Consider the following 26,491-nt stretch of genomic DNA (forward strand, 5'->3'; position numbering starts at 1 on the left):
ACAAAGCAGCCCTGTGCCTGCCAATCAGATCTCAGTCAATGGCAAGAGTCCAATGAGATTTCAAGGAGTGGGAATATAGGAGATTGTAATCAAGCAGGTAACTTGGTTCCAGAGCATTAACTAAGAGGAATAATCTGCTGTGAAGTGCTAAATATAAAGTGGAACTGATTAAAATGCTAAGCCTCCTTTTTTGAAGTAAGTAACCCAGAGGTCTTTTGAAGCCTACCATTTTATGATTAATATAATCATATTATAATATTTTATGATTATATTAATGAAGCACATTAGCTAGATTGGAGGATTCACAGAAGCCAGCGTTGTATAGCGGTGAGAGTGCTGAACTTGAAACAGAAAGACCAGGACAGCAGAAGTGCCGCTCAAGACTTGAAGTTCTCTACGTGAATTTGGGTGAGACACCACCAGTCTAACCAAAGGATTGTTGCAAGGGCGAAATGGAAATTAAATCCAAATATTCTGTCCTGAACACCTTGGGATACAAACATGATACATACATGTTTAAGGATGAAGAGCCCAATCCTAATCATGTGCTATGCCAGAGGAATGCATGTTCCGCTGGCATACCACACTTTCCACAAATGCAACAGCGTGAGAAACAGTGGCCTGAGTGGCCAGGTTTGCATAGTGAGGCACATTGGGCACCTGTCATCTCAGGGAAGGCCATACAAGGGCTGGGAGGGAGGAGGGGAAGAGGCAGAGTGTGGCAGCATGGGCAGAACAGGGAGGAGATGAGGCGGGGGCGGGCAGATCAGGTCTGGGCCTGATCAGCCTTCAGAGGTCAACATGGACTTGCACTAAGGATACCACTGGCACAGGTCCAAGTAGATCAGTTGACCTGGCATGGGCCTTACCTGGGGCAAGGGGACAAAAGTTCTCTTACCCCGAGCAGGCCTCAACATGTCAAAACATTCCTGTGGGATACAGCAGAAGCCATGCTGGTGTCACTGCATCGCCGTGTGGGAAGTTATAGTGGATTGGGCTGGATATTTAAATATTTTTAATACTTTAAAGTCAGAGATATTTTTAAAAGAGAGCTCTCAGCACATCCCTCAGTCAGCTTGGCCCTGGCTTCACAAGGGAAACAGACCTCATGCCACTAAAATGATCACTACTGCAACCGTAAGTGTTGCTTCAGGTGAATGGACTGCCTTTTACAATTTATATTTAAATCTGTTCAGTGAAATGTCACGGAATTATCCTTTGCCTTATTAAAGAAAGGAATGCTTTTGTTAAAATATAAAACTGTTTAAGGGATGGGGAGGTTTCCTGGTGACATCAACAGGATCACTGGCTGGCTTCTGCTTTAGATGTGCAGAACTCAATCTTGGGGAAAAGATATGTTTAGACTGAACACAGTGAAGGTGCTTTAAGAGTAACTCCAATGCTCTAATTAGTTGCATCTGCCTTCTCCCTAAATACAGATTAAGAATATAGGCATACATACAGCATAATTCAGCACAAAAGTTTGTTGCCTCCTGATTAGATTAACATGCTCTAAGTGGGGCTGCTCTCTTCAAACACTTACGCAACTGCAAAAGAGTTGATTGGGGCAAGACTATAAAACCAGCAGTTGCTCCAGCTGCACTGGCTGCTAGCTTATTTCTGGGTACAAATCAAGGTGCTGATTTTAACCTTTAAAGCCCTAAATGGACCATTTTCCTTCACATGAATCTGCCTGCCTCATAAGATATTTCATAGAGATTGTCCTGCAGTTTCTGTCACCTCTGATGTTCAATTGGTGGAAACCCATGAGACGGTCTTCCCAGTGGTGACCTCTGTCCTATGGAACACCCTACCCCATGAGGTGTTCCTGACACCTTCTCTGCTGGCATTCTGGCATTTATTGAAGGGCTCTCTGTTGGGCAGGTATTTGCAGACCTACTATACACCTCTGCTGCTTTGGAAAAGGTTTGGTTACTGTTTTATTCTGCCCTTTCTGTACATCATTTTAATGCTGCTACAATTTTTACTGCTGTTCTTACTGTATTTTTAATTCTATTACTCAAATACCACCTTGAATCTATGGGAGAAGGATGGTTTATAAATTGCTTAAATGGACAAATAACGGAATTGTGCCTCGGGTTACCCATCATTGCTCATTCCCCATTCCTAGTCTGTGAAACAGGACCAACAATGACTTGCATTGTTGCAGCTACTGCAAGGACAAACACAATGAAGTCTGTAGATCACCTTGAACATTAACAGTGCCACAGAATTGTTGTTGGCATCCTTCAGTCTCGGAAGACTATGGTGTCACGCTCTGAGTGGTGGTTCTGGAACAGAGTGTCCTCTCCAGTGCACAAAGCCTGGGTAAAGTAGGTATGGAGGATAGGCTGTTACCCATGCAGCAAATCCCCCCTCTCCACGTCGCTGAAATGGTCCAATGGAAAGGCAGAGGCCAATACGGTTGGTTCCAGCGGCGTCGCAGGAATTGCCAGAACGTGACTGTGTTCAGCCATGAACTGCCTCAGGGACTCCGGCTCCTGATTTTGCCTCGAGGTTGACTCCTGAAGCCTTTTCCATAACTGGATGTAGCCACAAGGCAGTGGAGGTTTGGGATCAGAGTTTTCCTTCTCTCAGATGAGCTGCCTTCCCAGACTGACGAGTCCCATCTACCCGGTGGCTGTTTAGTCGCCTCGTACGACAAGTACAGCCAAACTGAGGGCCTATTCTAGTGCCACAGACTGACAAGAAACAGCATACAATGCTTGGTGCCTGCCAGTCAAAGCATCTCACAGCAGACAGCACTCTGGGTGCAACAGTAGATAAAACCATTTTGCCTCCCTAAAGTCTCCATGATACACATGCTTCAGCTTTGCAGATAGCACAAGAAGCAAAGGAAGGAAGAATAGAACCCCTGATGTTCTATTGTGAAGCACAGCCTCACAAACATAATTCAGCTTCCAAAATGATTAATTTGAGGGATACACTGACTAAAGAAGGAGAAAAGAAAGGAATGTGCCAGATTCCCACATACCTATCTGAGGAGCCAGGGCTAGCCAGAGGATCCATTCTGTTCACACCCAGTGAAAGCACATCAGTCTTTTCTAACTTCCCAAGTGGCTCAAAGCTCCTGTCAGTCTCATGGAAGAGGAGAGACTTCTCCAGCGAGCACCAGACTCTTTGAAAGTCTACATGGGAAAGACCACCAGTCAAAGCTATTTTTCACTTCCCACCAGTAAGAGACTCTGCCCATATCTCACACTTACCCTCTCTGCTCTTCTTGGTGACAGTGAGCTTTGTCATGGCTGGCGCCTTGTACAGGTAGCCGCAGTGGGCAACTGGCTGTGTGATCTCATTGTAAATTCCTTCTGGGTTCTGGTCCGACACACCAAGACTGCCTGTCAGATGCACAGAATTCATGTAATCTATTTAAGGCACTTATAGGAATACCTATACATTGAATTCATATACAGTGGTGCCTCGCATAACAAAATTAATCCGTTCCGTGAATCCTTTCGTTATGCGAAATTTTCGTTGCGCGAATCACGTTTTCCCATAGGAATGCATTGAAATCTAATTAATGCGTTCCTATGGGCGAAAAAGGTCAAAACGAAGTCAAATTTGGTTTACAAAGTGTTTATTACGTGCTCTTTAAAGGCATACATACTGTACAGAGGATTTCTAAAATTTGAAGCATACACGAAATTTTTAATTTTTAAAAAATTCGTTATGCAAAGCACGGACCTAAAAGGTTTTCATTATGCGAAGCACGGACCTAAAAATTTTTTCGTTATGCGAAGCAAGGCCAGAAATTTTCGTTATGCGAGTTTTTCGCTGCGCGGGGCATTCGTTATGCAAGGCACCACTGTACAGTACTTATAGGAATACCTATACTGTAAATTGTCACTGAACACACATTTACAGGAAATTCTGGAAATAAGGAAGGTTAAACACATAAGTGCAAACATCATGATCTGCAGAGCTGACTGGATATTCAATAATTGACAAAACTAATTTTTCCGTATTTAACAAGTCAGCAAAAACTTGTTTCGAGAAAAGAATGATTTTAAAATCATGATTTGTCATTGCTCAAAACCAGTGTTCTGTAGTTTGCTTTACCTTCCCAATAGGTAATTTTTGCTGGCAAGAAAAGGAAAGGATTGCAAACGATTGTGATATAAATTGTGTGTGCACATGTAACCCCTGGGGGCTGGGGGATAAGAAAAGGTCCTCAGTTTGGCTGTACTTATCGTAAGAGGCGACTTAACAGCCACCAGGTAGATGGGACTCGATAGCCTGGGAAGGCAGCTCATCTAAGAGAAGGAAAACTCTGATCCCAAACCTCCACTGCCTTGTGGCTATATCCAGTTATGGAAGAGGCTTCAGGAGTCAACCTCGAGGCAAAATCCGGAGCCGGAGTCCCTGAGGCAGTTCATGGCTGAACACAGTCACGTTCTGGCAACTCCTGCGACACCACTGGAACCAACTGTATTGGCTTCTGCCTTTCCATTGGACCATTTCAGCCATGTGGAGAGGGGGAATTTGCTGCATGGGTAACAGTCTATCCTCCATATCTACTCTACCCAGGCTTTGTGCACTGGAGAGGACACTCTGTTCCAGAACCACCATTCAGAGCGCAATACCATAGTCTTCTGAGACTGAAGGATGCAACAGGAGGTGTACACGTACACTCCTTTAACATTTACAGGATTTCTTGCAGAGTCTGGTTGACATGAGAAGGACAATATGTAGCCACAAATTTGGATGTGGGAGTAGCCCTTAAAGCCTCTGATGCACATACAAGATTATGGGGACTCTAGTTACCTGGATACCTTGCTTGCTGATCCGATGCAGTGTTGCACCAGGGCTTGCCCATCAAAGTGACATTGCCTCCTCCTGCCTCCGCTTCTACAGTGGTTGCAAAGAACTGCAACATTGTCTTCAGCAATCCAGGCCCAGATACAGCTGCACACAGAGCCTGAGAACAGAGAGGCTGTAAGTGGAGTTATCCAAGACAACCCACCTCCTAAAGGAGTACCAGACATTGTTAACAGAAACCCGGTAGAACAGGAGCAGAGCGACAGCTCTCATCTTATGCAGATAAGGTTCACAAGGGGCTGTGCATTGGCAACTATGCATGGGAATCACATCCAATTCATAGCCCCTAAAGAGAAGATTCCTGAACTGATAAGACTTGTATATGCAGCCTTACCTGCAAGACACTTTCCTGACTGCTGTACTGAGGGTGTGGCAAGCGGTAGTGCCCATAGCGGTACTTGCAGGTGATGAAGTCTCGTCTCTGCTCAGCACTGGCATCAGGATACAAGGCCTCTGAGGGTGGGAGGTGTGCTGCCCAAAACCTGTTCACTTGCTCATTCCCCAACATGATGAACAGCTATGGGAGAGAGGCACCAGTATGACCTTGTGGTTGTTGAAGGAAGAACACATTTCACACCCCCACAGCAAGTAGCAGAAGAAGAGTGCCTCAAGCCCAAAAGCCCTGCATTCCAAGGAGCTCAAGTTAATATCCTCCCTCCTTCCCTCCCTCTAACCTTTCCATGCTTGTGCCATGCATTTTGCAGTTTCAGATTTGACCCCTGCTCCTTCCCAGCCTCTAGATCAGGGGTCTCCAAACTATTTGGCCAGAGGGCCGCATCAAATATCTGGCACAGTGTTGGGGGCTGGAAAAAAATTTAAATATAAAATGTATATAAATAAATTAGGAACTTAAATGAGTGAATAAATGAATGAATGGGCTCATTCATTCAACCTCTCTGGCCCTTAGAACACCCTCCAGATGCAACCAGAGACAGTTCCAGTCATGTTCGGCCAAGTGGGTCAGAGACTTTCAGGGGACAAGAGGCTGGCTGTGGGCCAGATAGAAGCTCGCCGTGGGCCGCATCTGGCCCCTGGGCCGGGGTTTGGAGACCCCTGCTCTAGATCCTCAGAGAAGGCTTCATACCTGAACCATCTCATTGCTCCAGATGCTGGTGTCCAGCTTCAGACTCTGCACCTTAGAAATGCTTGAGCCCAGACTCCTGTGTTGACCTGTGGAAATAGTGAGACTATAAGCATAAACTTTACACTGGTGTGTGTGTGTGTGTGTGTGTGTGTGTGTGTGTGTGTGTGTGATCCAGCTGCACATCACACCCTGACTAAAAATGCCCAGGAGAACAGCTCCACAATACTTTGCAGTTCAGCAGAATTCCCTTGTATTACAGCCCTTGAAATGAATCAGCTGTTCTGCTGATTCACTTTAGTATGAAAAACTTAACACGTCTGTGTGGGTGACTTTGGAAAAAAGCTCCAGGCTGAATCAGGAACCTTCATCTGAAACCCGATAATAGAGAAACTTCTGTGGCTTAGGTTATGGGCTCACATATTGGTTCTGCTTCCAGTTCCAAGTTGCTCAGCACTGGCCTGGTCCAAAGACACAGACATGAAGGAAGAGATACTTTCATAGGTCCTCACTGAAAAGGACCCGTAGCCATCCTCCTCATCCACACCACTTTCCCTCTCTTGCATGCAAACACATGCATACTGATGCACTTGCCTGCACACTGTTTGCAGATCACCACGCACAGGTTCACGGAAGCCCAGTCGGGGCTCAGGGCATGACAGTCAGCACAGAACCGGTTCGCTTTGTTAGACCAGATCTTCTCAGCCACCTCATAGTCATATAGGGTCTCAGCAATGGAGTTCTGCAGGGCTTCCATCCACTCCCGCTTCTCTCGCTCAGACTCGGCACCAAAACTGAGGGAAATATCGCCACTGTTATAAGCTCTAGACTTCTGGCAAAACTGAGCTTTCCCACAGACATCCTATAGGGCCACAGACACTCTGAGGTTTGGGTTTCTGGGCTGATCTCCCATTTCTTGATGGGAGAGGGTCTTGACGAGGCAAGAGAGTATGTGCGCTTTATTCCACTGAAAACAGAAAACTATCCCAGCATCTTGGGTTAGCAGTGGCTCCTCAGCCAAGTACTAGGCAGGTGCCCAACTATGCCAACACTTGATGCCAGCCCTGCCCAGAACACATCAAGGCACTTCAAGGTCCTACTCTGCAACCCCATATAACCCGGTTAGTGTTACCTGAAGATCTTGAAAGGGGTGATGAGCTCAAAGTTGCGGCCTTTGGCTTCTCGGATACTGGTGCCAGGCATCTCGATTAGGCAGAGGGCAATGCCCATTTTAAAGAACTACAGGTGAAATTTAGGCAAGATTATCACAGTTTATGGCTGAAATGTTGCTTCCTTAGACATATGAAGTCCTCCCCGCAAGTCAGAAAAATTAGGGAAAATACAATTTCCTTCCCGGGTACTCCATCCCCACTTTCCCAAGGCTTGAAATAGAAGAACTGGAAGTTTGAGATGATTTTAAAAATAAACCAGGGCTCTAGACCATTTTTCAGAGAGATGAGTGAAATACTTTGCAAAGCAATATTTTAAAATCAGTTCACATCATTGCAAATCTCTTAATACCAAAGCATGCATTTGTTTTACATGTGTAGGCATTCACCCATGTTGTATTTTCTTCTTATAAAAAATGCACTGCCGTAAGTGAAATGGGATGAAACAGCAGGGGGGAGGGGCAAGGGGACTTTAATACTTTGCCCACCACGCCAGGGTTCCAATTTATGGTGCTCCCATGTGCTATTTTCTTAGAAAAATAGCTGGCATTGAAAGCCAATCTATAAATGGTTGAAAATGCACACAAAACCAAGGAATAAACCAATATGTCCAAAACGGCTGAGAAGCTTGTTTCATTTCATGTAAACCTCACATTTATGAATGGAAGAGAATACAAAACAAAGACCTCAAGCAAGTGGGGAAGAAAAAAAAAGAAACATCTTTCTTCCCCTTTCCATACCTGACTCTACCCCCTGCCCTGTATCAACAACATGACAGGGCTACTGAGCAGGAGCTAAGGATACACAGTTGTGTTGGTTTACCAGTCTCACTTGTATTATTTCTCAGGGAGGGGTAGGGAGTGTGGAGGGCAGGAGGCAGAAGGGGGCAGATCTCAGCAGCAGCAGGGCACACCAGCAGTGTAGCTAAAAGGGGGTCAGAGGGGTACTTTACTCCCGGGTGGCAGTCTGCGGGAGGTGGCAATGCTGTCCCGCGGCAATCAACCACACCATGTGACCTGCCTGCCAGGAGAACCTGCCCCCCTTACAACTACCCCTGGAGCCACTGTGAGTGGCTGCTCACTTCTTCCACTTTTTTCAAAGCAAAAAAAGCAAGTGGCCGCTCAGAGGAACACTCAATTGTAAGTAATTGCGGTGACATCATCACAATTACTTCTGGATCAGGAGGCGGAATTTGAAGGGACAGTCCTGGGTGCAACAAGAACCAGGTATGCCACTAATGCATGCTGGGATCCAATGCCCATTTTCTAGGCCCAGCGTGCTCCCTGTCTCTCCTTGGGCATACACCAGTAAAATAGCTGGTGCAGGACTGAGAAGACTCATTGACACCCAGGTGTAAAATATTTTATTTACTGTCTTGTTGCTGCCTCACCACTGAATGCAGTATACACTCTGTCAGCACGGCTGCACAGTGTAAAATGGTGGGGGACAGGATTAGGTCACCTGGCCTTTATACTTTCAGATAGATTTATGCCATTTTAAAGTATAATTTTATGTGCTAAGTAAGGTTGGAATCCTAAACAAATCTATACTAGGAAATAAGTCCCACTGAACACAGTTAATTCTTATAGAGATAAAACCTGACCCCAATTCCATTATTAATCAGAGCTGCCAAATTATAATAGCAATAATTGTGAGCGACAGTACTTCTTACTTCCAAACATGAGCACCGAAAAATCCTAGAGCAAAAAAAAGTTATCGTTCTCCAGCAACTCAGTTATGATAAGCAGGAAAAACAAATGGTTCATAGATTCCCCTTTAAACCCCTAAGTGTGGCAGAGCATCCAAAGTAAAGAGGTAGAAGATCTAGAAAATGATTTACACAGAGAATCCAAATTCTGAAACTCACCTGCTCACTTTTGTACAGCCACATCTCAGCCAGGATAAGGGCCACAAAGAGTTTGGACTTAAAGCCCTTGAGCTCTAGGTAGCCAAACTTCTGGAGGTGAGCAGTACTCCTGAGGCACGGCCGAGGATAAAGCAGTCGCTGCTCAGTCACCTTCTGCTGCAAGGTGCTGCACCATTCATTCCGCTGGGCTTAAAAGGATGATAGCAAAAGGTTAGAGGGCTTCAGAAGGTCAAAAATCATGTACGATGGAAAACAGCAGAAGCATCATGTGCAGTCCAAAGACAGACACACCTCTTTCTGCACCTTCCCTACCCAAAAACAAGAAGCAGGGCAAAGAAGGCAGGGCAGAGCTTCTACTAGGAGTGCAAGGGCAAGTAATGAGAAAGAGAGTGGCTCACCCTCACTTTCAGCTCGGAAGACAAAGATCCTGTGACTAGTGAAGACTTGGAATTTATTGTCTTTGCTGGCGGGCACCATCTCAATGACAGAGAGAGGAATCACACCCTTAGGATACGGCTCCTGCAACAGTTCAAGCAGGCAGGTTACAAGGACACCCCCGGTCACAGCCAGCAGTGCCCTGCCCTTTAGGGAGCTCGGTTTTGACATATTTCCACTGAATCTTGATCCCAACTGAACTGATCATCTAGATCAGGGGTCTCTAAACTATTAGGCCAGAGGGCCACATCAAATATCTGGCATGGTGTCGAGGGCCAGAAAAATAAATAAATTTTAAATATAAAATTTAAATAAATACATTAGAAAGCCTCAGAAAGCCTAACGCCTTCAGATGGCCCAAAAAGTCACTTCTAGTTTTTCAGGAAAACCAGGATGTTTTTAGGCCTTTAGAAGGCATTCTGAGTGGAGGTGTGTGGCCTCCCCAGCCCTTAGAACACCCTCCAGATGCAACTGCAGCACAGCTCTGGTCATATTCGGCTGAATGGGCCAGAGGTTAGCAGGGAACCAGAGGCTTGCCATGGGCCGCATCTGCCCCCTGGGCCGGGCTTTGGAGACACCTGATCTAGATGGACCCCCTTCTTACAAGGTCCTCAGGAAAAAATAGAGAAGGTGTAGGCTCATCTAACTGAGACTCAAGAGTTTGCCAAGACCAATGACTGAGGAGAGTCTCACCCTCCTGATCTCCTCAAAAACACATTTCATTCCCTACTTCTAGGTAGGCTCACCCTGCTGCCTCCAGTTAACCTGCATGACTCAGAGTCTTTTCTTCTAACCCTGCCTCCCACTCCCCAAGGCTCCCAACCATGCAGTGCTTGGTAGACAGAGATTCTGGCCCCACCTTCTCATTGCTGAAGTACATGAGGTTTTTCCCATCAAATCTGACGAAGCGTCGCTGAAAGACGTAGTTCCTATGGGGGAATGAAAGGGGAGCCTATTGAGTCCAAAGCCCTTAAACAGGAACAGCTATAGTGTTGTAGAGACTGGTAGAAAGTCCAGACAGGCAAGGAGCAGGAGGTAGGGTGGGACCCAGCTGTTATGCCAGATCCCAACCCCGTTCCCCGAGCAGTAAGCAATAAGCTGCTCCACTCTTCTCGGACTTATGCCACCTCCTGAAGTGGTGCAAGTCCAAGGAGACCCATTGGAACTGTGGCGGCTTACCTGGGGGTAAGGAGAAAAGTTTCCCCTTGCCTCTGGCTGAGCCACTTTGGGCCCCTTTCTTGCGCTGTAAATCTTTCTAAGGATTAAACATATCCTTTTGATTCTAACAATTTTTTAATAATTCTACAACAGAAAATTTTTTTTCTGTGTCTAATAATTCTTATACATGATGTATTATATTAATTGCTTTTCTAATACTATCTGATAACAATCTTATCTTTAATGAAACCAGAGTCATCACAACAAATTTATTTATGAATCCCTTTATTCCTCTGCTGAGCCAAATGAACGTTAAAATTTTATCTTCCGTGTTGGGATTTATAGGAGTCTCCTTTCCATCGTTTTCCCTTTGTTTTGCTATAAGGCTAACCTTGGACTCACAGAGAGAAACTCACAGGTCATTTTCTTCTATTTGCCTCTTCAATAAGTCAACTAATGGTATTGCTAAGCAACTCATAAATTTTTTATAAAATTCACTAGTCAGACATCAAGACTAACAGCCCAATCCTATCCAATTTTCCAGTGCTGGTGCAACTGTGCCAATGGGGTGTGCACCGCATTCCGTGGTGGGGAGGCAGTCACATAGGCCTCCTCAAGCTATGGAAGCATTTGTTCCCTTATCCTGGGGCTGCATTGCGGCTGCACTGGAGCTGGAAAGTTGGATAGGATTGGGCCCTAAGTGATTTATAGGGAACCTATTTGCTCATTAACTTCAGAGATGGAACCTGAGTCACTCAAATGATCTATTTCAGTGTTTCTCAATAGTTGTCCTCTGCCAAAACACTTCACGTGGTCCACCTTTTTGAAGTACTACCAGAAATAACTGGCAGTGGCATCATTATCAGTTACATCTGGGTTGGAAGGCCAGTTACAACATGAAAAACACCAGTAAGAGGCTCAGGGTGGATGGGAGGGCATTTTTAAGCATACAAAAGCATTCTTTGGAGCCTCCTACCACTGTTTGTGGTATCACATTCCTGGTTTCAATGTTGGGTGGCAGGCGTCCAGAATTCCTGTGAGTACCACTAGACACCACCTCAAGTACCACTGGTGGCACCCATACCACTGGTTGAGAAACACTGATCTAAATCATTCTAATTAAGTTTAGAAATCAGTTTCTTGTTTAAAAAATTCATTCCCTGTTAAATATTTCTCAAATCTACCTGAGAATTGAACAAATACTTCCATGGCTTCTCCGTTTGAAGCTACATTACAATCTTCATTATTTTCAATCAAAGGAATTGTTCTACTGCCTAGATCCTAGATGTGCATTTTAACTGATTATTAAATGTGCATCTTGCCAACACCGCAATACAGGTATATCTATTTGAATGCCTAAACAAATGGAAAGGCATTTGGAACTTCACTGGGGAAGGGAACAGAGATTCTTTAAAGGAGATAGGTGTCAAGGTTAGAAAGGGTTAATTGTTGTCCTCATCCCCCAATGCAGCTACTCTTCTCCAGTTCAGTTCCCTCCTAAAGTTCCCTCCAAAAGGACAAAAGGAGGGGAGCAGCTGTGTACACTGCCCTGAGCTCTTTGGAGGAAGGGCGGCATCAATATGTGAAAAAATAAAATAAATAAAGTTGCTCTTGCTTGGAAAAATCTGTCATTGGGAGTTCTTCCACACATTTATAAGCAACATATACTTAAGCCCTAAAAAACAAAAGCTACCACTCCTTGTCAGAAAGAAAGGACACATTTAACCATTTCTTGTTCATTTTCTATCACAGTAGCACATCAGAATGAAAATGGCTATAAAAAGAAATCAAATATTTTTTAAAAAAATTAAGATCAGTAAGCATTAAAGTGCTTACCATTTGCCCTTGTGCTCAAAAAAACTTGGGGAAATTAGAAATTAAGGTGGTCACCTCAATTTCCATACCATGTAAGCAGTAAAGATTTTGTACAGTCTCTAAGACATACTTAACTTACAGCCTCTCTAATTACAACTTGCCATCACTTATTAATCCATGAAAACTTTAATGGATTGATTGATCAAAGCTTGCAGTCATACTCTGAATATGAAAAGACTGCATTTTTTTTCCAGAGGGATCACAGCCTGCACTCAGACATCTGAGATCAAAGTGAAAAGATCTCCAACCAAGAATTCAAGCTCTTAGGCATAGCCTAAGGCCTTTTTATTATTCTTGTTTGTATCTTTGCAGTGGTTTTTATTTTATGTGACATTTAAGTGATTTTTACACAGATTGGGCTATTTATTCAAAAAGTGGTGGAAAAAAATGATATCAACAAATGCTAAATTTCCACATGAGGTCTATCCTGGATCATTTCTCTACATTGTACTGCATCTCTGCAGCAAGTCACCTACCCCTGTGGGGAAAGCTTGTCCAGCCAGCCACAGAGCACAGTGGGTGGGCGTTCCGACAGTGAAGCGTAGCTGGCGTAGGGGGAGATAGTTAGGTCATCTAGAGTTTCATCAGGATACAGGTGGTCAGAGAGTCTGAAAAGAGAGCTTTTGGCCTGTGGAGCATTCACTGTAGAGTAGCTCCCAGATTCACTCAGAGCCATTTTAGTGACCTGGCTCTTTTCTTCCACATTGGTGATTCTGTTCCTGAAAGAGTGGACAGTAGATAATTGTTTTAAGAAGCAGAAAGAACCCAGCAGAAGGACCAATCTACTTTCATTGTAACTGAAGGCCAGCCACCATCTTTTTCATTGCAGGTACCAATTCCTCACAATAAGAGGGTAATTCTCTCACTGGGTCTTCTTCAAGATACCCTTTTCTAGGGATTTCACAGAGAGAAGATAACAAAACAGAAAGCATGGGCACTGTGGTAGTCCCTTCCCACCCCATTCCTCTATCTCGATGCCTCTCCATTACATTCAGAAGGCAGGGAGCAAGCTTGGAATGGCAACTCCCCTACCTTTCCACACGCAGAACTAATGAGACCTGGTCCTGCAAGTGAATGACAGATGGTCTGTCTTCTGGTCTTACAGCAAGGATAATCAACCAGCTTTAGTACTGTGCAATGAAAGTGCAGCAGTGTTAAGGTAACTGCAGTTATGGGTTCTTCTGTGCATTTTGACCTTAAACCCAGGGCAGGAGCTGGGGTTGTAGCTCTAATGTCAAAAGGGAGAAACAGAAAGTCTGTTTTCAAATGATTTTTTTCAATCATAAGGATTGGAAACTGTCATAAAAGGGGATTCTCAGTAAGCCACATTTTGTACCACTTTCCACAGTTTTGCAGCATCATATTTTTAAAAGTGGAAATAGCATCACCCTTATCATTACCTTCTAGAATGATAAATCTTGCCCCCTGCAGAAAGACCAAGCTACACTCCACACTGTTCAAGTTGCATCTTTTCGAACATTCAAATATACATAGATACGTGTTCACTTGCACACATACATACACACTCTCCACAGCCTTAATCAGTACCCGTACTCTGTAATTATGAGGAATGGAGAGACAGAAAGTGTGACCATCTTAACAAACCCTTTCCAGCAAATTCCAGGTTCCAAACAGCCCTTTTTCTTTATTACTGAACCAGCTAAGCAGGGACAGGGTAGACTTACATGGGCACCTCTTCTCCTTGATTTGATGCACACACTGGCAATTCTTCATATTCCTGCCAATCGAGGGAAGTTGTACCCTAGAACAAGATTCTCACATAATGTTTAGGCAATAGAGCACTGACTGCTTTTTCTTGGCCTGCCGCTAAGCAAGCTCCAGATCTCTGTAGCCTGTGCCTATAAGCCTTCCTGTTGGATAAGACCAAAATCTCTGCATTCTAACAGTGGACAACCAGATGTCTTCCGTAGGAGGTCATAAACAGAAGTAATGGACATGTCCTATTTATCTCTTACAATACAAAATTATATAATGCTATGGTGATATTCTATGTTAATTCTTTTTCTAAAAATTTCCAATGTAACATTTGCCTTTTGCAGTAGCCCAGCTTCAAGCTGGCATTTCTAGTTAGCTAGCCATAACACTGCTAAGAAACCTTTTGGGGGCGGTGGGTGGCAGTTCTGGTCTGTTCCTCAGACCCCATCAGTACATATGTAAAGTTGAGATCATCTTTTGTTGTGTTGTACTTAGCTTTGCACATACATAAATTGTAATACTCTTCCATTTTTGTTACTCATTCACCGCATTTGGACAGATTCTTCTGGAGCTTCTCATAGTCCACTTGAGATTTCACCATCCTGAATAATTAGCAAGCTAAAATCCACAAACTTGGACAAGCATCTATCATCTTCGAGGTTAAGAAAGACAGTGGAGGTTGAAGCAATACAATCTTCACTGCTCCTCAACCCAGCTCCAGCTGAGAATACCCTTCCCCCCAAAGGCATTGCATATTGCATTTTAATTAGTAAGTTATATTGAATTTTATTTGCTATGAGAACCACTTGGTAGCAGAGAAGTAGGATTCAAAAATACGAGAAATAGAAAATAACAAAACTGGCTACCTCACAGACTACCAATATTACTACCTCACACACAAATAATCATTTATTATTAGTCATAAATTATCTCTACAGACCCTGAAGAGACCCTACTGTTTGGCTATTTGTATTTCCTCCACACTATTCCTAATATAGGAGTCCTCTGGCATGTTCCTAACCACTCCTGAGAGATCATGAGCAGCCAGTCTGGCTGCAGCTGATGCCACCAGCACTGACTGGGCAACTCAGCAGAGTAAAGCACTGCCATACAGCCCCTGTATTGGCAAGATTCTCACCTGCTCCTGGGCAGACCAACAATGCCCAAAGATGCCCTCACAGTAGGGACTGATAAGGTCCTCCACAGGCCCTGTGGGGAAACACACCGGAAAGACAATGACAAGTGTCCTGGAGGTAGGGAGAAGAGATGAAGCATAGGAAGATTCTCTGCTCATAGAAAGGCCAAAACAGGAGATCTGTGTTTGGATCCTGCAACATTTTTTTTTAACCTAAAACCTCTTTGGGGGACTCAGACTGGAGCAGTGGTACAGCAAGAGAGGGGTTTAATTCTCCCTCCCAACCAATACCTTTATTCTCACCTGATCTGTGGGCAAATCCCTGTGGTGTGTGGTGGAGATCTTGGGACTGCTGTCCTAAGGAGCTGCAAGAATGGAGAGATATCAATCCAGGAAGGATATCATATTACAGACCTACTGATTAGGTCTGCCTGCATTTTGGAAGCCATGCGCTCCTGGATAAACCACTTGGACCCACTCTGCATATCCCCTTCACCCTACAATCAGGCAGAGTCGCCAGACTTTATATTCAAGATCCTGTCTCTTCCTACCCTATAGCTGACCTTGTGGTTTGGTTTCATTCATGTTTATGGTGCTTAAGCCATTTCTGCCCAACGATGCATATATGCAACAGGGACCAAATGTGTACAGCTGTGGGCCGAGCAGAAATGGCTTAAATCAGATAGCTTACTCAAAGCAGTTTACAAAAGCAGTAATAATAAATACAATATAGCCATAAAAATAATCAGAACAATCTTTGTTAAGTTCGGTCTCTTTCTGATTGCATGATTTTGTAGTGGGTCAGCCTAGCAATGAGGCTGGCAGAATTGCTCACTTCAAGCAGTGAGTTGGGGGAAGCAATGAATAGACCAGTTTCCCTCTGCATGCTAGATGCTGCAACTGTGGAAGTGGTCATTCATGGCCTCCCAGAAGCAATGCAAGCTTACATTCTCAGAGCCATGAAACGGCCTTTGTTCCAGCCTATGTACTTCCAATCCTACATATCACTTGGGCAGGCCAATTGGCTGCAAGGTCCATTCAGCAACTTTAAAAGCAGCAATAATGCAGAATTAAGCAGGGAAATTGTTTAGGCTGCAATGGTCAGATTGCCACTTTCCTGATCTGAGTCCGTTCGGCTCATTCTGCTGACTTCCTGAGGAGGAGAATAATAATACAGGTATTTATATACCGCCTTTCTTGGTCGTCAGATTTCTCCTCAGACTTTATTCAAGGCGGTTTACATAGACAGGCTATTTAAATCCCTGTAGGGATTTTTACAATTGAAAGAAGGTTCTAGCTGTACTGCAAGAAAGGGAAAACATACTTACATTGCATTCTCCATGGTCACAGTCCCATTTTGCATAGCTAGGTCTGCTGTCTGCGTACTGGGCTGACTCTCTTTGGATGGCAATGATAAAAATTCAGTTCCATCATAAGCACCATTCGACACCGTCTCTTTCCTATCCTGTGAGGAGGTTGGCTTGCTGAGGGCAGCTGCAGGCTGCACTTGGGTAGCCTTTGGAACAGACTCTGTTGGGATGGTGTCAGCAGGTTGGATTTTGCAGACAGAGGATGTTGGGGGGTTAGAAAAAGAAGTTTCAGGCTCATGCCTGGCCTCAGGGCTTGTTTCCCTTAGATGAACAAAAGAGTGCAGAGCAGCTCCTGAGTTATTTTCCTGCGGTCCACTCTGGGGTGGCAGGCTGATGCCTGGGACTATCCCTCTTGGCTGAGCCTGTTGCCCTGAGATTATCTCAAGCCTCTTAGAATCTGTGGTGCTTTTTCCTGCATCAAATCCATCTAAGGTATTAAGCATTCCCGGAGCCTGTTCAGAGCAAGAACTGAGTTTACACACAGATGTTCGTGGTGGTGGCAGAGAGACATGCTCTGGTCTGGCTGCTTGGTGTGCACGAGGGAACACGGTCCTGGGTTTGGGTACCGGCTTAGTCACAAGAAGAGCTGGTTCCTTATCTGGTGGCAGATGTTGGTTGTGATTCACAGAGTCATGGTCGACGTTAAAGCCAGAAATAGGTTCTGCCAAGACTTCTTTATTCGTGTTAATGTCATTATTCTCCTCTGCTTTAGGCCTGTTCAGAGAATCTGCACATTTACCAGATCTGTAATGACTATCTCCAGCCATGTGTCCACTTTGGTCTCCCACAAGCAGCTGGGTTTGCTGAACTAATTTCAGGATTCTTTTGCGGTGCCCAGTGGCAGTGATGCCAAGTTTCTGCAGGTCCTCCTTACCCAGAGAGCTCACATCCCTCACTGAGTAATATCCATGTTGCTTGAAAGTGCCCTGATATCTCTCCAGATGAATAATGGAAAGCCAGTCCGCAATGTCAGAGTCCACACAGCAGTGGGGGCGCATGTCCCTTTGGCAGGAAAGGATGGAGCTTTTTCAGCCCTAACATCTGTGAGAAGCAACAAAAAAAAAAAAAAAAAAGGCAATTACAGGCCTGGAGTAGAAAAGTGATGGAATTCTCTAGATTGTAATTGGGAGTCATGGAAAAGAGCAAGCAGGCTGCACTGGCCAGCCCATATCACACATCTCCATTCTTGTTCCTGATTTGTGAAGATAAGAGTTCACAGTTCAAACCAGTGCTACCCTGTATGGTTGTACAGGTTGTGCATTACACAAAGGTGCCACAACTCAAAGAGTGCCATTCACACAAAAATAGGGAGGAATGTCAGTGAAATATTACTTCCATCAGCAGGAAGAGGTGCCTTTTTCTACTGCACACAAAGACACCAAAGGGGCAACCCTGGTTCAAACACCATCAAATTTTCAATTGCCTGCTCCAGATTACTATAGCTTTGAACATTTCCTTTATACCAAAGCTCCATGAAATCTGCAGTGCTCTCATAAAGAGGCCTCCCCCACCCTAGGAGAAAGACTGAAAACTGGATCCAGCAGATCATCCTCAGTCAAAGTAGGCCCTGTGCAAAGCTCAGACACAGATTCCAGATCCAGAAATCAGCTCCGACTCATTATGTTTTTCTGCAGCAGAATCCCGTCCTCTGTGAAGGAAGCCACAGACCCATTCAAGAGTGTAGCAACTGGGCTGTGGCTGAAACAAGACTCTCCTAGGAAAAGGGACTCCAGAAGTGGCTAATGCGCAGAGGGGTTTGTGGCTGGAAAGGCGCTGCTATAATCTGCCTAACTGCTGGCTGAGGGCATGAGAGAGGTCAATGAACTGTGAGTCACACAGCAAGAACCTCCTGCACACAAACAGCCCAGCCAATAAGTAAAACAGCATCCAGGCTCATAAGGAAAGACCCCCCCCACCCCACCCCCACAGCTCTGACAACTTCTCTAACCAGAGCAGCTCCCAGTCCAAGAAAAACTCCTTTGCATTCTGTTCCTAGACCGACACCAACTATTTTCAATTGGACAAATGTGTGTCTTTGAATGGGCGACTGAGCCTAAAATGGAAGGTAGCAGGTAAAAAGGAAACCAATTCCTACCAGGAAAATTGCATTCCTAGTTAACCAACCCCTTGAAAAAATTAATCTACTTGTTTCTTATTTGCCTTCACTTATTATCTTTGACTTCTGGGTCCTAGCTGTTGTTTTACCTTTCCCTGCCAGGTCCGTTCAGTTGCATTTCGCTTTGTGGATAAAATGGAATATTCAAGCTTTGCCATGGTTATGGGAAAAACAGATGCCCCAGATTACCACAAGATATATATGACTCAGAGCCCAATCCTATCCAACTTTCCGACATCGGTGTAGCTGCAATGCAGTCCCGAGGTAAGGGAACAAATGTTCCCATGCCTTGAGGAGGCCTCTGTGACTGCCTTCCCACCACAGGATGCAGCGCATGCCCCATTGGCACAGCTACACGACAGCAACTGTTACCCTGCACATGCCTGATCTTGGAAGCTAAGCAGGGTCAGGCCTGGTTAGTACTTGGATGGGAGACCGCCTGGGAATACCGGGTGCTGTAGGCTTATACCATAGTCTTTCGAGACTGAAGGTTGCCAACCATCAGCCCTGAAAAACTGGATGGGATTGAGCCCTAAATTCCAACAACTCCTCTTCCCTAGAAAGGGAGAGGCAGGGTCAAAGGATTTCAAGAGCACAGAGAAAGGCAGAGGGAAGGATGCTTAACTCTTTCCCTGCCCACCTCTTTTCTGTTGGCAACTGTTGGCAATTCTGCAGGGGAAAAGTAGCTTACAGGGTGTTTGGAACAGAGAAATCAAACCAAATCAGCCTAGGAAAAGCATTCCTTGAGACTTCTGTTGCCTGTATATGTGGGTAATATACTTTAGATACACCCTAACTTAAAGGCCTTTCAAAAGATTAGACAAATTTACAGAGGGTATATCTTATTGATACCTATTAGCCATTACAGTCGGCTAATATAGTCATTACATTAGCCTTGGCAGCTGAATGGAACCTCCATGTTCAAAACCAGTATGAATAGCAAGTCAAGCAACAAAAGATGGCTATTATTCATGCCTTGTTTGTGAACTTTCCAGAGGCATCTGACTGACCGCTGCTGAAACAGAAGGTTGGATGAGACTGACTTCTTTGGTTCTATTCCTATGTGCTTCTAGAACAAAGGTGGTGTTGCTTCAGTCTTTCATGGACTGCTTTAAAAAAGTTTAAAAAAGAAAGCATAGAACCCTCTTGGTCTGTTACTGTGCATTAAAATTATAAGGCAAGGGCACATTCTTGAGACCTCTTAACAAATAATCACTGTGTTAAGTGATTTTGAGCATGAAATTCTTGCTTAAGAATGCCTTCAGACCAGGATCCGACTTTGTCTAGCATTCTTTGTAAGGGTTCCAGCAACAAGACAGGTGGTCTGCCAGTGTACTATGACCTACCTTCTGCACACACACACACACACACACACACACACCTTGTCAGATACATGGGAAAATATCCTATACAAAATGGAATGTTTGTCTGGGTGCCGACTACGGTATTTTGTATTTATGGTTTAAAGAGCCCTTGAGCACCCAGTAGTTTCTCCCTGACAAGTACTACTGCACATTGTATAGCACTTTCAATTATTCAGAGATCCACATACATCATACTGCTGTAAAACTTATAACAACCAGTATTGTTATCCCCATATTGTAGATGGAGGCCTAAGGCAAAGTGGTTTGCCTGGAATCACCTAGTAAGCTCATGTAAGAGACAAGATTCAAACCAAGAACTTCCTGATTCATAGCTCAGCCTCAAAACCACCATACTGCACCAGCTATACAAAACCATTATACTACACAATGGGGTGGCACATGTCCCTGAGCCACCTGAATCACCCTGAACTTCACCTCTGCATATGTGTCCCCATGGATGAGGGGGATGGTGGAAGGGCAGGCCCCTCTCCCCTTTACTTATGAAAGTGTGGTGTGCAGCTTCCCTGATCTGCATTGCTTCTCTCTGAAACAATCTGGAGCAGTTCATAGCAAAGAGCAGCAACACAGAGCAGGGATGCTGCACACAGCACTCTTCGTAAGGAAACGGAAGCAGGCAGGCTCCAAAGCACCTTCCTCTGCCTAGCTGGTGCTTCAAAAGTACCAGAAAGACAGGGAGAAGGGATTTGGAGTCATGGCCGCTTCCCCTTCCCACTTCTTTCTTCAGCAGCACTGGTGGGAGAAGAAGGCTGCCACTGCTGCAATCCTCAGTGGAGCAACAGGCCAGAGAGGGCAGTGGACATATGGGCTGGGGGCTCATCTCTGTGTCATCCCTCCAAGGTTGACCAGCCGCTTCCTGTCACTGCATAGCAAGGCTGGTCCTGCTCCACACTGTATCACTTGTTGTTTCTCCAACCCGTTAGCAGAGCTCTGTAGTTTTTCCCATGCCGCTTCCAGAATACCTGGATCCTGGCTGGACTCTGTAAGCACCACTGTTAAGAAGCAACACTTCTCTTTCCCCACATGCCATCTCATTCATGGGGGGGGGGGGGTGAACCTGTTGGTTCTAAAGTAAGGCTTCAGCATGCCCTTAGGGGCCTTGTTTGCAGAACAGGACAGGGTGGGTGTTTTCCCATGAATCAAGCTGCTCCTCACTATAGCACATGTGCTCACTCTGCTGTCGCTGGGTCTTTTTTTCCAGTTCCTCCATTTCCTCCCATTGTTCTGTGAAGGCTTCCTTCCTGTTGCTCTCTCCCACCCTCCAAGACAGGAATGACTTCAGCCCCGCAATGTGAATACATGTGTGTGTGTATGTGCATGCGTGAGTGTTATTGTGTAACTGGTAGATCTTATTTGACCTGTAAAGTGTGCCCCTGTCTTTACCAGCACAACAAAGTCCTAGGTCTTACTAAGGTGACAAACCTATGATTGGGCTGTACCTTTTCTGACAGTAGGTGGGGGAAGGGTGATGTAATCTAATGCTTGTCCATATATTAAAAAGAAAAAAAATCCCTGCACAGGGAACATAAGAACATAAGAACAGCCCCACTGGATCAGGCCATAGGCCCATCTAGTCCATCTTCCTGTATCTCACAGCGGCCCACCAAATGCCCCAGGGAGCACACCAGATAACAAGAGACCTCATCCTGGTGCCCTCCCTTGCATCTGGCCTTCTGACATAGCCCATTTCTAAAATCAGGAGGTTGCACATACACATCATGGCTTTTAACCTGTAATGGATTTTTCCTCCAGAAACTTGTCCAATCCCCTTTTAAAGGTGTCCAGGCCAGACACCATCATTACATCCTGTGGCAAGGAGTTCCACAGACCAACCACACGCTGAGTAAAGAAATATTTTCTCTTGTCTGTTCTAACTCTCCCAACACTCAAATGTTGAAAATCCCTACATTCCAGGGGAAAGGGTTCTAGCCTAGATATCTTCTTTGACCATGCTAATTTTCATTGTGGAGACAGCTATTTTTGTATGGCGGAGCATGCCATCATGTGAGCCCCCAGTTGAAATTAGAAGGTACAGCAAAAGCACAGGTTAACCACCTCAGGAGAACTAGGCAAGGGAGAAGACATTGGCATAGTGACCTGAAATATATAGATATGGAAGACTCATGCATCCAAGAATCTGTGAGAAATGTGGGAAATGTGAGAAAACAGGGATTCTTGAATATCATCATAATATTAGAGAATCAAATAGTTCCAAATATAAAAAAGTCTGAACCAGGATGGTGTATGGTTCAGGAACTGGACTTCACCTGGAAAAACCAGGTTCAAATCGCAGCTCAGTCATGAAGCTTCCTAGGTGACCTTGGGTCCGTCACGATCTCTCAGCCTCACTTACCACCCAGGGTTATTGTGAGGGTAAAAGGAGGAGAGGAATTATGTACATCACCCTGAGCTCCCTGGAGGAAGGGTGGTATAAAAATGTGAAAAATGAAACAATCAAAGATGGCATACAAAGCTGAGCTCACTATCATTGTAAATGCATTAATCCTGTTAAGCACATGGTGTACTATGATGCACCTAAATGAGGGATCCCTTAAAGGGGGAATCCTATGCTGAACACCAGTGGCACCAGTCATTTGGAACCAGTGCCCATTCTGCACTTGCCCAAAATCAAAATCCTGCAGCCAGTATCAAGTTATGAGAATCTAAGCAGCACAGGTCACACTAGTGTAAAATTAGAGAGCTGCCAAGCCTACGCTGTCAGTTTGGACAAAAGGAAAGGGAGGGACCCCTTAACAGGAATCCAGAATCTGGATATTTCAGGCAAGTAGTAGGTCATATACTGTAGAACTTATGCTCAATTTATTTATTCATTTAAGCAATTTTTACCTCACCTCTCCTCCCATCTCAAAAAAGGGATGACCAAGGGCCAAATCCTATCCAACTATCCAGCACTGGCGTAACTGTGCCAATGGGGTGTGTGCTGCACCCTGTGGTAGGAGGGTAGTTATGGAGGCCTCCACAAGGTAAGGGATCATTTGTTCCCTTGCCTTGGGGCTGCACTGCAGTTGCACTGGTGCCGGAAAGCTGGATAGGACTGGGTCCCAAGACAGTTATGTCCTCATCATTATTTATGTGGGAAGCTCACTGTTAGCACCTTAATTTGCAGAAGTCCTGATCACAATGAATCACAGAATAATAAAAGTAAGAGAAAAATTCTAGTGTAACACATTTTTGTTCGCAGAAAAATGCCCAAGGAAGATTACAAATACAAGTGTTCTGAAATATGTGTGACCTCTGACCCATAAATGTATAAATTCTCTCTCTTACTTCATCTTGTGATTATTTCAGTGTTGGCTGTTTATACTTTATAGTGGTTAGAATAGTGTGGCATTTTGTGATAATGATCCAGGTGGATTTTGTTAATGTAAAATTAGTTCACACAGATTCCTCCATGAGCATTCTTGAAGAAAGGACAAACACTCTGTTCATCCCAAATACTTCTCTATTGTGCACCTCCAAACACCATTAAGCCTTTCTCCATTCTAGCCTCCTATACTGGCCTGGCTATTTCAAGGCGCACACATAAAACCATTTAATGGGGATCAGTTACATGCACAGTTTGATCACTGTAGTGTACCTAAATAAAGGTGGTTAAAGAATGACAGGGGGCAGAGTTTTCCCAGCTATGGGGACTGGAGATCTCAATCAGCAGCATGACTATGAACACAGAAGCAGGGAATAGTAATTGATTCAAATTAATTAACAGTGAATACAAACATGTGGCCTTATGCTTAGCCAGAGGACCTCCTCCTTTGGTACTAAGCTGAAGATATTGAGCAGAGGCTTCCCCGGGGAGGATAGTATTCCTTCCATTCCTCACAGAGGGACTTTTCCACATGTAATCTTCTGCAAGCTGTTGATGTCTGCTTATAAGAACAGCCCCGCTGGATCAGGCCATGGGCCCATCTAGTCCAGCTTCCTGTATCTCACAGTGGCCCACCAAATGCCCCAGGAAGCACACAAGACAGCAAGAGACCTGCATCCTAGTGCCCTCCCTTGCATCTGGTCTGACTAACCCATTTCTAAAATCAGGAGGCTGCACATACATGACTTGTAACCCATGATGGATTTTTCCTCCAGAAATTTGTCCAATCCCCTTTTAAAGGCATCAAGGCCCAATGCCATCACCACACCCTGTGGCAAGGAGTCCCACAGACCAACTACACGCTGAGTAAAGAAATATTTTCTTTTGTCTGTCCTAACTCTTCCAACACTCAATTTTAGTGGATGTCCCCTGGTTCTGGTGTTGTGTGAGAGGGAAAAGAGCACTGTTGAACATGCTCACTGCACACGTTTAATGCTTGTTGAACATGAAGTGAGTAAAACTGGAGGAAAAGCATTTTTAACCCCAGAGACCATTCCGGCCGGAGTAACTTTTACACTTGCAAACCAGATGGTGCAAAAGAGCCCTTGAAAACCCCATGTGTCAAAATGCTCCTGCTTCCCAATTATGCAGATATTGCAAGAATCTCTTGGCCAGAATGCAAGCATGATCCTGGAGCGTTCACACGTAGGCAGACCTCGCTTTCCCTGGGCCATGTATGGCAGGCCTTCTGTTCAGTGACTGAGAGGCGGCAGCAGCAACATCAGTCGTGCAAATGAGCATTTAACCCCATGCTCACACCCCCTCTGCAAGCGTGTGAACGCGGGAAACAGAAACAGGTAGCAAAGAAGAGGCTTCAAGTCAGCCAGTGGCCGGCCAGCCAGCCAGCCTCCCCCATCCCCTGCCCTCACTCTCTCACCTCGCCTTCCACCGCGCGATCCCCGCCATTCCCAGGGGTGGGGGAGGCGCTTGGTCCGTCCCGGGGTCTCCAGCCTTCTCGCAGCAGCAGCTCCCACTCACCAGCCTTTCTCCGGACGCTCCTCTGCCGGTCCCCAGGCAGGGAGCCGCCTCTCCCCTGCCCGGCCCGGCCACGCCACGCCCCTCCTCTGCTCTCCCTGCCTGGCCGGCCCAAGGCAACCTCTGGCTTCTCTCATCACAGCCACAGAGCCACCGATCCCTTTTGCTGGCCCCACCACAAAAGTTGCGCAGAAAGTTGGTGGCGAGGAGCATCAGTCAGCGCAGAGCAGCAGGAACTGACTGTTAGCTTCCTATGTTTCAAATGGTTGCATTGTGTCATGCATTAATGTATCACATAGCAATAAAATACAAGCTGCTGTGCATCATGCACGGCTTTTGCAAACAGTTATTCTTGCGCCTTTGCGCTATTCATGTGCCTTGACCCGCAAAAGCCGAATGGGATTTGTTTTTTAAATGAACAGTTGGGTATGATGCTGTGTCCATAACTCAGGTGAAAGATGTTGGACAAGGAATGATGCATCATGTCAGGCACATCAGTGGCCTTTCCAGGCTTGGTTTTGGGGGAAGGGGGTTCAGGCCATTCTGCAATGGGGGGGAATCTGGATCCAGACTGCAGCAGAAGGGTTAAATCACCTCTTCCCAACCCTCCCCCCTCCAGCTGCTATTTAGGAAACAAAAATCAAACACACAAAGGCCAGTGACCTGCTAAATATATATAATGCGTGGTTTCAAGGGCAGTGCCAGAGGTTAGGCCTGCCATGTTACATCTCAGGGACCCATGGCCCCAAAAGAGCACCACCTGATCCACCCTGCCTCATTGTTGGTTGCAGAGGAACTTGAGGCAGTGGAAGTTGACTTAGGAAAAGCTACAGTCGTATTGTGAGTGAATTTTCTTCTATCTGCAAATCACACATAGAGTTAAACTCTGGAGTCTCTGCACAATTCTAGATATTTCTACGGGCCAGCTGATTATTATTATTAACAGTATTTATATACCGCTTTTCAACTAAAAGTTCACAAAGCGGTTTACAGAGAAAAATCAAATAACTAAATGGCTCCCTGTCCCAAAAGGGCTCACAATCTAAAAAGATGCAAATGAATACCAGCAGACAGCCACTAGAACAGACAGTGCTGGGGTGAGGTGGGCCAGTTACTCTCCCCCTGCTAAAAAAGGAGCACCCACTTGAAAAAGTGCCTCTTACCCAATTAGCAGGGGTAAAGGCTTGATGCTCAAGGTTGGTCCATCCATGAGGCCAACTGAAGTGGTCAACCTTATCTGCTAGCTTGGCTCCACTGATCCTCCTCTTTCTCCTTTGACTGAAAAAGGAAGAGAAGGACAGAGAGGAAGTGTGGAAAAAGGAAGAATGTTGAACTAGAGCTCTAGAGGAGCAGAGGCTGGCACATCACCATATAAGGGGGGCAACATTTGGAATGCCACCTCAGGCATCAGAAGGTCTTTGGCCAGCCCTTCTGATGCTAAACACATGAGTGTGTAGGTATAGGCTTAAGGGCACAAGCCTAAACAG

General features: G+C 45.2%; 1 protein-coding gene across 2 annotated transcripts in view; it reads right to left on the bottom strand.

Annotated features, from left to right (window-relative positions):
• The window catches only part of ARAP3 (ArfGAP with RhoGAP domain, ankyrin repeat and PH domain 3), a 52,440-nt gene extending 27,378 nt beyond the window's left edge, over positions 1–25,062 (bottom strand). Inside the window, exons 1-16 of one of the 2 annotated variants that reach the window (XM_066623999.1) lie at positions 24,907–25,059; positions 16,604–17,686; positions 15,579–15,640; positions 15,279–15,349; positions 14,110–14,186; positions 12,901–13,143; positions 10,251–10,320; positions 9,355–9,475; positions 8,957–9,144; positions 7,053–7,159; positions 6,515–6,714; positions 5,924–6,009; positions 5,174–5,356; positions 4,786–4,939; positions 3,228–3,359; positions 2,996–3,149 (exon numbers count right to left, since the gene is read on the bottom strand). In XM_066623999.1, the coding sequence (XP_066480096.1) occupies positions 2,996–3,149; positions 3,228–3,359; positions 4,786–4,939; positions 5,174–5,356; positions 5,924–6,009; positions 6,515–6,714; positions 7,053–7,159; positions 8,957–9,144; positions 9,355–9,475; positions 10,251–10,320; positions 12,901–13,143; positions 14,110–14,186; positions 15,279–15,349; positions 15,579–15,640; positions 16,604–17,643 (2,888 nt within the window). In that variant the 5' untranslated portion in view covers positions 17,644–17,686; positions 24,907–25,059. Of the gene's footprint in view, positions 1–2,995; positions 3,150–3,227; positions 3,360–4,785; positions 4,940–5,173; positions 5,357–5,923; positions 6,010–6,514; positions 6,715–7,052; positions 7,160–8,956; positions 9,145–9,354; positions 9,476–10,250; positions 10,321–12,900; positions 13,144–14,109; positions 14,187–15,278; positions 15,350–15,578; positions 15,641–16,603; positions 17,687–24,906 lie in introns of both variants that reach the window. The other variant, XM_066624000.1, reaches the window with a different exon arrangement.
• Between the last annotated feature and the right edge of the window lie 1,429 nt (positions 25,063–26,491).

This window comes from Tiliqua scincoides, chromosome 4 (genome assembly GCF_035046505.1).
Source record: "Tiliqua scincoides isolate rTilSci1 chromosome 4, rTilSci1.hap2, whole genome shotgun sequence".
Classification (NCBI taxonomy): domain Eukaryota; kingdom Metazoa; phylum Chordata; class Lepidosauria; order Squamata; family Scincidae; genus Tiliqua; species Tiliqua scincoides.